Source organism: Coenobita brevimanus, chromosome 57 (genome assembly GCF_032717465.1).
Source record: "Coenobita brevimanus isolate Jiangsu-jjx chromosome 57, ASM3271746v2, whole genome shotgun sequence".
NCBI classification, from domain to species: domain Eukaryota; kingdom Metazoa; phylum Arthropoda; class Malacostraca; order Decapoda; family Coenobitidae; genus Coenobita; species Coenobita brevimanus.
Window position 1 is genome coordinate 34,929,183 of NC_137010.1, and position 11,470 is coordinate 34,940,652.

The 11,470-nt window shown below is 43.4% G+C and overlaps 1 protein-coding gene across 5 annotated transcripts in view; it reads right to left on the minus strand.

The window, feature by feature from the left end:
• Dys (Dystrophin) overlaps positions 1 to 11,470 on the minus strand; it is a 257,169-nt gene that overhangs the window by 225,822 nt on the left and 19,877 nt on the right. For all 5 annotated transcript variants that reach the window (XM_080274262.1, XM_080274264.1, XM_080274265.1 and 2 more), the window contains exons 3-5: positions 9,331 to 9,503; positions 2,562 to 2,830; positions 1,462 to 1,625 (exon numbers count right to left, since the gene is read on the minus strand). In XM_080274262.1, the coding sequence (XP_080130388.1) occupies positions 1,462 to 1,625; positions 2,562 to 2,830; positions 9,331 to 9,503 (606 nt within the window). The remainder of the gene's footprint in view (positions 1 to 1,461; positions 1,626 to 2,561; positions 2,831 to 9,330; positions 9,504 to 11,470) is intronic.

Genomic DNA, 11,470 nt, shown 5'->3' on the forward strand with positions numbered 1-11,470 from the left:
AATACTGAAGAAAAAAAAAAAAAAATTATTCACTCGCGAGCGGCAACACTTCCACACCCAGTCGGTGGCCTTGATCTCAGGGGTGGTGTGGAAATGATGTGGAGGCATTGTCAGGCTGAGAGAGAGATGGAGGAAGGGGAAAGAGAATGAATGAATGAAAATCAATCATGGTACTGCAATAACGGGTCATCTGTCGCCGTATACAAAAAATGATAAATATCACTAAATATAAAAAAACCAAATTAACAAATGAATGCACAATTATAAACAACTTATAAAAGAATCAAAAGTACTCAGGGTGGCTCACATCTCCCGCCAGGAGAGAGAGAGAGAGAGAGAGAGAGAGAGAGAGAGAGAGATAACGGTATAGAAAACGTGGCACCACTGTACACAGGTGTGGGCCACACCAAGGCCGCAAACTTAGGCGAGTCCTACTATAGTTTCTGACAGCAGACCAACAACCCAGTACATCCACCTAACTCATGCACAAGGATGTGATATGGGAAACACAGTAATAATGATGCAAGGAAAAGAAAGTACGATGTAGGTAAGTGAAAACAGAACTGCATAAAACCTACATACAGCACATGAAACCATGGCTGAAGAATTACATTATCATGAACATGAAATAGGATAAAAAAAAAAACACACACACACACACACACACAGACTGGCAGACAAAAAAGATGTATTTTCAAACAGTTTCGACAACAGTTGTCACACTCTTCAGTGGCTCTACAAAACAAGAGTGGTCTGTCACAGAAACTGTTTGGAAATACGGTATGACTTTTTCGTCTGCCAGTGTGGGTTTTTGCGTCCTACATGAAACCACTTTTTGTGTGAGGTTAAGGGCTGGGAAAGAAGTATAAACAGAAAGGGAAAACAGCCAAATTAAATCGGCAACTGGGCACATAAACCCATCCAATGCATGACGTGAGAGATGGAAGAAAATGCTAAGGAAAACTGCCATAGAAAATGTTGATGTCAAGAGATGGAAGAAATCTGGCAAGAAAGTGTGGGGAAACTGATCCACACAAAATTACCGGTTCAACGCATGAACCCATATTGTGTGTGAGTTCAGAATGTATGAAAGTACGGAAAACAGTCACATAAATTTTTAAAAACTGTGGCACCTGAGTCCACCTAACTCAACAGGCTGCTACACAGAAGAGATGTGGTAAAGAATATAATTATAAGGAAGAGAAGGTGATACGAAGGAGAAGGCAAGGGAAAACAGAGCCACATAATATCGACAAGGGAAAACTGAGCCACACAGCATCGACAGGGAAAAACAGAGCCACATAATATCGACAAGGGAAATCAGAGCCACATAATATCGACAAGGGAAAACAGAGCCACATAATATTGACAAGGGAAAACAGGGCCACATAATATCGACAAGGGGAAACAGAGCCACATAATATCAACAAGGGAATACAGAGCCACATATCAACAACCTACCTTATGTGCGAGATCTGCCTGCGTGGCGTGGGAGGCTGCCCGGTCCCTCAGCGCTGCCCATTTGTCAGAGAGCTTCGACACCTCCCGCCGCACCGACCTCGTCACCTCTCGCGCAGCCTCGTCACCTCCACGGTACCTCACGTCACCCTCTACGTCACGACCCGCTGGGGGATGGGCCAGTGGGGATGAGTACACGTACACACACACACACACACACACACACACACACACACACACAGAGGGCGGGTTAAAGCAGGAAGGAGTAGAAAGAAGGGGGGTCGGTGGATGAGTGAGATATGAGTAAAGACAGGGGGATGAGAGGGGAGGATAAGAGGAGAGAAAGGAGGGGAGATAAGAGGAGAGGGAGAAGGGGGAGTGGAGGGCAGAGAGGGATGAAGATTAGGAAGTGGAGAGATGGAGTGTGGATCAGCATTTACTAATAAAAAGAAATAAGGACGAAAGTGTGTGTGGGAACAGATGGGTGGGAGGGATGGGTGTGGGTAAGTATGGGGGGGAGACAGAGACCAGGGAGGGAGAGGTGTGGATGAGTGAGAGAGGGGTGTGGGTAAGCGAGGGAAGAGTGCACGTGAATAAGTACGCTACACACCCACTGCACAATTCTCAGTTCATTATGCTCATTTCAGCAAACATCGTCCTCCATCATCACCCATATTCCATCACGTACAGCAACACTCAACACACACACGAAGCATCAAGTTTTCCCTTTAGACGCACACGAAGACCCTCTGTTATCGGCAGAAGCAACAGCTTTCTAAATTTGACCCACCCACTTGTAACTTGTGTAATGTACTGAACCTTCTGCTCCACCTTCTGTGCTAATCATCTGCACACTTAGGATCCATGTCTCCATTAATATCCTCCTGTCTGGGCGGAACCAACTGAATTCCCTTGCGTATGGCACACACGCAAATATTTATACCTTGCAATCTACCTCTCACACCGCTAAGTATCTTTCTTACCCACCCTCCACAACATACAAAGTTATCACCAACTTCCATACAGCATACTGTATAGGGCCATAATCTCTTATTCATTATTTATTCTCTCTCTCTCCCTCTCTCTCTCTCTCTCTCTCTCACCTTCACTATCACTGGTGTCGCTGAGGGGTGGCTCCGACGCAATCAGCTGCCTGCCGCTCTTCAGGTTGGACTCGATGACGGGCTGCTTCTCGTCGATGACCCTCCTGAAGGCGGCCAGGTCCTCGGAGTACTTGGTGAGGGAGGGCAGGTCACCCACGGCGGGGCCCAAGGCGGTCAGTTCGGTGTCTTTGCGGATCACCCACTCAATCAGCTCGCGGAGGGACAGAAGAAGGCTGTTCCAGTTCTCGCTGTTGCCCTCTAGTCGGTTTCTGTTGGGATAAATAAATAATAATAATAATAATAATAATAATGTGCCTCAATACCAGATAAGGTCATCATAGGCCCCACGATATTTTCAGTGTTCTACGGCATTTTCTATTAAAATTAAGGTGTCACTTTGACATTTCCTTCGTGAATGAGCCTTTCTGGGGGAGTTACGTCCTTCCTTAAATTACCTCAGGTTCGAAATGGTAACTGCCTGGAAAGTTTAAGCGGCTTTCTGGGTTGTTTTGTGGCGGTCCGGATTAATGTCTTTGGGTGGGGGGGGGGGGTTGTCCTATCCAGTTAGGTATCCGTTTTTTCTGGTTGTTTTTTCATGTCCTCTGATATTTTTGCCCAATTTTCTCGGAAGTGCCTCACTTTGCCACTGTGGTACTGGTGGAGGGCGGGAGGGTGGGAAGGCAAAATAGGGCAATTCTGATAGTAATGAGCATTAAAAACACTCGAAGCATGAAAACATAAAAAAAAAGGAAAAATAACTGGAAAAAAGTCCCAGGTAAATTTACATTTTTGGACAATCACGGTTAGTCTGATTTTACTTCTAACCTAACCTTACCTAAGTTAAACTTCTGAAACTAATCTAGCCTAAGTGAAGTGTGTAATTGTCCGAAACTTATAATACCAAATTCCATAACAGTAATAATGATGATGATGATGATGATGATGATGATGATGATGATGATGATAATAATAATAATAAACTCAAGCTAAAATTAATAAACTTCTCAGGCTTTGAGAAGTTACCTTATCGTGCAGTTTACCATTACGAATCCGTTTTCTTCTCACTAATCTCTGAGAAAACGTTCCATACACCCTAAACTACGCTATTCCTACACACATCCACAGCATGCATCCTAAGTGTTGGGCCTTATAATAATAATAATACTGTACTTAATCTGTGATGAATAAATCTGAAGGACAACGAAAACGAAGGAAAAAATATTAAACTTCAACATGAATGGAGAAGAGACAGAAAAGGGGGAACGAAACTACGGCACGGAGAACCGGGAAGGAATGGAGGAAAAGAGGAGACATAAAAAGATGGGAAAGAAGAAACAGGAAAACAAAAAATTGAACTGGCATGTAAGACTAGAAAATAAAGTGGAGAATGAAACGAAACATGGGGGCAGGAATGAAAATCATCGAGGAGAAATTCAAAAGAGGAAATTGAGAAGAAATAATAAGAAAAAAAGGGAATGAGAGAAAAGGGTACGACAAAGCGAACTACACAGAAGAGAATGAAAACGGGGAAGGACTGAAGACAAAGGGAAGGATGAAAGCAATGCGTAAATGAAGACAAAAGGGAAGAAAGCAATGATGCGAAAGAAAAAGTTATGAAGTAATGAAACGAAACAGTAAGAAAGACACAATGTTGATGAAAAAGATAGTGAAAAAAAAAAAACACAACCTAGATACAAAAGAATTAAATGGGTGTCTAAATGATCTTATTTTACCTTTGTACAGTACTTGACATCATTTGTCTTGCTACCGATATATATATATATGAAGGTGGATGGAATAGTTGGTGAGTGGGGTGTGCCTGCTGAAATAGATGAGAATGGGAGTGCGTTAGTGGACATTTGTGCTGGGAGGGGGTTGGTGATAGCCAATACCCTCTTCAGGCATAAAATGATCCACAGGTATACATGGCGAGTGATGAGAAGGGTGGGTGGTGAACTGAATGAAAGGAAGGCAATGATTGATTATGTGTGTGTGGATGAAAGGATGCGAAGATGTATATTGGATGCAAGAGTTTATAGAGGTTGGGGGAGTGGACTTTCTGACCACTACTTGGTGGTGGCCAGAATTAAAGTTCATGTAAGATGGAGGAATAGAAGAAGGGAAAGACGAGAGGAAGGAGTAGTTGCAAGGAGAGTGGAAAGGTTACAAGAGGATGAGAAAAAGGCAGAGTATAAGAGAGAAGTGGAGGAACGATTGGGCAAATATGAATTGGAGCAGATGGGGGACGTAGAAGGTGTGTGTAGAATATTTACAGAAGAAATATGTGCAGCATGTGATGTGGTGTGTGGAAGGAAGAGAAGACGGAGGGGGGTGCAAGGAACAGCGTGGTGGACTGAAGAGGTGAAACGGGCTGTGGCACAAAAGAAGAAAGCATACAATGAATGGATGAGAAATAGGGGCGTGGAAGAGGTTGAGAGGCGGAAGAGAGAGTTATATGTAGAAAGAAAGAGAGAGGTGAAAAGATTAGTAAGAGAGAGTAAAAAGATAGTGGATGAGGAATTTGGAAGGAATTTGAGTGTAAAGTGGAGGGACTGTAAGAAAATGTTCTGGAGAGAGGTGAAAAGAGTAAGACAGGGTGGAAGTGAAGTTAGCAGGGGAGTGAAAGATAAAAATGGTTGATTACTTGTGGAGAAGGGAGAAAACGTGAGCAGATGGAGAGAACACTTTAAGGAATTGTTGAACGTGGAGGATGGAAGTAATGCGAGTAAGTGGCTAGGGAATGGCTGGAAGAAGGAGGGAGGTGAGAAGACAGGAAGAAATCAGTAGGATAGAAGTTGTGGAAGCAATGAAGAAAGTTAAATCAGGGAAAGCCCCAGGAATTGATGGAGTGTGTGGTGAAATGCTGAAGCATGAGGGAGAGATAGTAGTAGAATGGATGTGGAAGATGTGCAGATTGGCCTGGGAGGAAGGTAGAGTCCCGGAGGATTGGAAGTCAGGTATAATTATTCCCTTGTACAAAGGAAAAGGGGAAAAAGAAGTGTGTGGTAATCATAGGGGCATTTGTCTTCTTAGTATAATAGGAAAAGTGTATGGTAGGATACTTATTGACAGAGTTAGAGAAAGAACAGAGAAATTAGTTGGAGAAGAACAGGGAGGCTTTAGGAAGGGAAGAGGTTGTGTAGATCAGATATTCATTCTCAGATCTTTAGTGGAAAAGTTTCTAGAGAAGGGAAAGAAGTTGTATGCGGCTTTCATGGATTTGGAGAAAGCATATGACAGGGTGGATAGACTAGGATTGTGGAAAGTGTTAAGAATATATGGAGTAGATGGGAAGTTGTTGAATGCTGTGAAGAGTATGTACGATGGTGCGAAGGCTGCAGTGCGTGTGGATGGTGAACTAAGTGAATTTTTCTCTTTGAAAGTTGGGTTGAAACAGGGATGTGTCATGTCTCCATGGTTGTTCAATCTGTACATGGATGGGGTAATAAAAGATGTACAAGGTAGGGTAGTGGATGTTGGAGTGGCCCTGGTGAGAGAGGATTGTGTTTGGAAACTCCCTGTACTGTTGTTTGCAGATGATAATGTGTTGTTGAGTGAAGACGAAGGGGAGCTGCAAGGCTTGGTGGATGAGTCTGAGAGAGTGTGTAAGAAACGGAATCTAAAGGTGAATGTAGGGAAGAGTAAAGTGATGGTCTTTGAGAGAGGTGAAGTCAGTGAATGTACAGCGAGGTTGGATGGTGAGGAATTGGAAAATGTGAGTACGTTTAAGTACTTGGGTAGTGTGATGAGTAAGGATGGAGGTTTGGAGGGTGAAGTGCTTGAAAGGGTACAGCAGGGAAGAAAGGTTGCTGGTTCTTTGAAAGCAGTGATAAGAAACAGGGAAGTGAGCATGGAAGTGAAAAAGTTTCTACATGACAGTATTGTGATACCAACTCTAACGTACGGAAGTGAAGCTTGGACGTTGTTGGAAGGACACAAGTCAAGAGTGAGAGCAGTGGAAATGAGTTATTTAAGAGGAGCCTGCGGAGTCACATGGAGAGACAGGCTGACGAATGAGGATATAAAGGAGCGTTGTGGTGTTGATGTGGATGTGATAGGAAGCGTTATGAGGAACACAATGAGGTGGTTTGGCCATGTGCAGAGGATGGAGGGTGAAAGACTGACGAAGAGAGTGTATGTGAGTGAGGTGGTGGGGGAAAGAGGGAGGGGGAGGCCGAGGATGAGATGGAGGGATGGGGGGGAGAGGTGTAGGAGAGAGGGGGGTGTGAGTTGGGAGCAGGGGAGTGAAATGGCGGGGGACAGGGCGACTTGGAGGCGATTTGTTTGTGGCCACCCCAAACGGGATTGAGGCGTCTGGCAATATATATATATATATATATATATATATATATATATATATATATATATATATATATATATATATATAACCACAAAGCATTACACTCTTAACACATGCCGCATACAAAGATCTCTTTGCAATGGGGGAAAGCCCTCTCAATGTCGATAGAGGCAATAGCTCCCTGAACTTACTCCAACCACTCCTTACCCTTACCACAGCGCTTACACTAGCCCCACCTCCAGAATATAACACGTCCCCCAAATAACAAAACTCTTCCACACACTCAAGAGACACCACCAAGATCAGTTTTTTCACGCCTGACAATCTCTACAGGCTTTCCCCGACACATTGCACACACGAAATCAACATCATCTCACGGTCTACCCCTAATTACAATACATCTCTCATGCACCCACTTACTGCAAATATTTGCACAAGATGGAGTTACTTCCCACACCCTTTGGCAAACCGCACATGGCCACTCTCCCCTTGCTTTGACAGTACCGCCACCAGCCCCAGATATCTTCACTTGTTTTATCCGCATTTACTCTCATACTCTTATGCCCCATTCTGTCTCTCCACAATCCAGATCTTTCCTCCTCCTCCCTTACATTCTCTGCAATCAAAACCAATTCATCAGCATCCAACATCTCCATGGGAGTCCACTGCTGATGTCACGTGAGACCTACGACACCACGACAGACAGTAAAGGGCTCAAGACTGACCCATGATGCACGCCAACATTCAGAAAAGCTCATCACCCAAATCTCCATTCACTCTCCAGGGCTCTTGCTAACTGCCGATGGTTGCGAGCCATTTGGCTCCCAAGGTTTCAGATTTACAAGACAAATAAATTTTTAGTAGCCAAACTGACTACGAGCCGAAATATTTTACGAGCACTAAATGTATATATTTATTTACACATTGTGATGATTAGAATCATATAATGATGCCACAAGGAAAGACTTAATAATCGATCACATCGTGCTTTTTTGTTCATTTAAGTGAGATTTACTTATTTTGTTGTTTACTGGGTTTTGAAGTGGATGTATTTTTTCCTCGCCAAAAGGCGACCTGCATGTAAAATTTGTTCCCCGAAGGGACAAAATACTCGCATTTGCGAGCTGTGGCTCGCCAAACAAGAGCCCTGCTCTCACCTGGGTGCGAGCACCCATATATATATAGTCATAACCACTCAAATCAGTAACTCCTCGAACACAAGCTTTCGCATTGTCCATTTCACCACCTCCCTAGGGACTCTATCAAAGGTATTCTACAGATCCAAAAAAACAAAGTACAGTTCCCTTTTCTTTCGTATATATTTTTCCTGAAGCCGTCGGACAATGAATATGGCATCAAAGGTCCCATCGTCTGACATAAACCTCAACTGCATCTCATCACGTATTCACTCTTTCCCTAAACGTACCTTCTAGAAATCTCTCCAATACCTGCATTATCTGGTCCAACGTTTATTGCCTCTATGATTTCCTCTTTCCTGGGCATCACCCTTCCCCTTGTACACATTAACAATCACACTTTTTAGCCAGTCATCCGGGACAACACATGCATGATCGTATTTATGAAATCAGTAACTAAACCCAATTCTTTATCTCCTGAGGCCTTCAGCATTTCAGCAGTCAACACAGACACAACAGCCGCCTGCTCCAACTGAATCCTGCTTATTCCCCGGCTCATAGTATCTGCATCAATTAAAGGCCATGGTCCAAATACTGGATTCACTGACTCCAAACCTTCCCTGTTCCTGTCAAACTGCTCATTCAGCAACCGGTTCCAATGCTCTCTCCAGGCGTCTTTTATATCCTCACTGTCCACCATTACTTTTCTTTCATCATTCTTCACACACGGCTCACCTGTGATATCCCTGTTTTCCCTCTTCATCTGATCTGCCACCTTAAATACCACATTCTTCCTTTTGACACTATTAAGGTTATCCAGTAAAAGTCTCTGAGACTCAGATTTGGCCCTGTATACCTCATTTCTGGACCAACGCTTGGCAGACAAGTATTCCTCTCTGTTACCACCCCTTTTCCATTCCCGGAAAATTTTTTTCTCTTTAACTGCGACTTTTACATTATCATCCCATCACCATAATACCTAATGTCTTGGTGCGTCCCCCGTCCATCCACACACTGAACCAGTAACTCTTTCATTATAGAATCTGAGCCTATACAACACACTCTTCAACACTTTTTCCTACCTGACAGCGATGATCTTGTGATTCAGGTATCCCAGTAAAAATCAAAACCTGTACAACTTACACTTCAGCTCCTTTCCCATGCTCATGACGATACTCCGATGCTTTGGGGTACTCCAGTAGAGAATCTGAACCTATACAACATACTCTTCATCCCCTTTCCCTGCCTTATAATGCACGATATTCGTGTGTTTCTAGGTAGTCTAATAAAGTATCAAATCCTATACAACACACCTTCCAACCCCTTTTCCTACCTGATGGCGATGCTCTTGTGCTTGAGGGTGTTCCATCGCTGGTTCATCTCATGCAGGCGGCGCTGTAGCATGACGGCCTCCTCCTGGTTGTCGAGTGTGCCCAGAAGCTTTTGGCCCGTCGCGTTGAGGCTGGCCAGCACATCTTTGTGGGACTCGATCTCGCTCTGCAAGTCCTGTGGGGAAGACAGAGAGATGGTGGTTAGCAGCGTTTGGGGACTAATTCGTAGGGAGTTGGGCATTTGAATATTAAATAATAGGGAGTTAGGACATTTGAAAAGTAATAAATGGGAAGTTTTCAAAATAGGGGGCTAGGGCATGTCGATATTAATACATGCACAGCTATGATGAGTCAGTTGTTTATTATTTCATCAAAGTGTAGGGATCTAAGGTGCGTCAGGTCTACCCCACTGATGCACGGTACCAAACTTTCACCCTGACTGGTACGTGAAACCACCAAACCAGTCTTCATAATCAAAATTCATGAAGAATGTATAATAGCCTGGGGTAAATATCTGTCGCCCTCATCATCCTAACCTTATTTCCCATATTTCCCACAACCACTATAGCAGAGGTCGAGGAAATCTGAAATATATGACCGGGAATAAATACCCATTAACTCATCATGTATTGTACGCCTTCGAAAATCTTAAATACACGGCACAGATAAAGGAATTCTTGGCTTTTGCACCTATAACGATATCGGTGCTACTATAGTACTGTGAGGCCTACCGGGGGATTTAAACTATAGCGTGTGGTTGGGATATATGATATGATAGGACAGGACAGGTTTGGTTAGGAGAGGTAAGGGCAGAATAGGACAGGTTAGGATAGGACACGATGGGATAGGACAGGATAGGATTGGGCAGGTTAGGTAAGGGCAGAATAGGATAGGATAGGATAGAACAGGACACGATGGGATAGGAGAGGTTAGGATAGGATAGGGTAGTACAGGATAAACTAGGTTACGTTAGGATAGTACAGGATAAATTAGGTTAGGTTTGGACAGGGCAGGATGATAAGATAGCATAGCATAGGACGGGACAGGACAGGTTAAGTTAGGTTGTCCTGTTCTATCCAATCCCATCCCATCCTAACCTATACTATCCTATCCAACCCTAACATGTTATCCTACTCAAACCTATCCTAACCTAATCTAACCTAACCTAACCCACCCTAACCTAACCGCAGGCTGTAGTGTAAATGGCCAGGTGGATCACATGCTACAGAGTACATATCCCTGCAGACCCCACACTATAGTAGCACCAAATCACATACACACAACTATTTACAATGCCAACATATATTACGATGTAAGAAGAGTACCGTACATTATTCTACTAAGGTTATCCATCTTTTACCACATTGGGAAAATGAGGAAACACTTAAACAGAATCAAAATTAACAACGGAAACACGAGAAAACACAAATAATTATGTGTTTCAAAGCTATGGCGCGCTAAACACCCAGAGAGCAATAATCTAGTTAGGTTACCCCTTTTATACAGCAGTGGAGAAAATGGGCAAGAGCTTCAAACAGAAGAAAACGAACACCCACAACAATAAGGTAGACCATTATAAAATTTGTTTTCACCTTTACCCATACACAATTTCCACTCAGCTCAGGAAATCATAGCAAGCAATTGTGTAGAAAAAGGTGGGAATTAAATAATGATAAACTGAATAATTAGATGGCAGTTAATAAACGAGGTACAACAGAATTAAGTCCGAAGCAGAGGAACTGGAGGAAAAAAGGAGAGAGAGAGAGAGAGAGAGAGAGAATTAGTAAACTTCCCTCCACCTCCCTCGACGGACAGAAATAGACTGGAGAGAGAGAGAGAGAGAGAGAGAGAGAGAGAGAGAGAGAGAGAGAGAGAGAGAGAGAGAGAGAACGACTGGGGCTAAACCACTGAAATATTTTGCCGACATTTAGTGAAAATGAGTTGAAAATGGTAAAAAAATTTAAACATTCCTCAGCCTCACGATCCTACCCTTATTCCCACTGCTGTAAATCGTGTGGGTGGCAAAATAAAAGACACAAGTAGTAGCAGTAGTCAATCCAGGTTCAATGGAAATCACGGCGACACAAAAGCAGAATTATCATCAGTGTCAAACGCAAATTGACCACGCCTTCTTTCAATCAT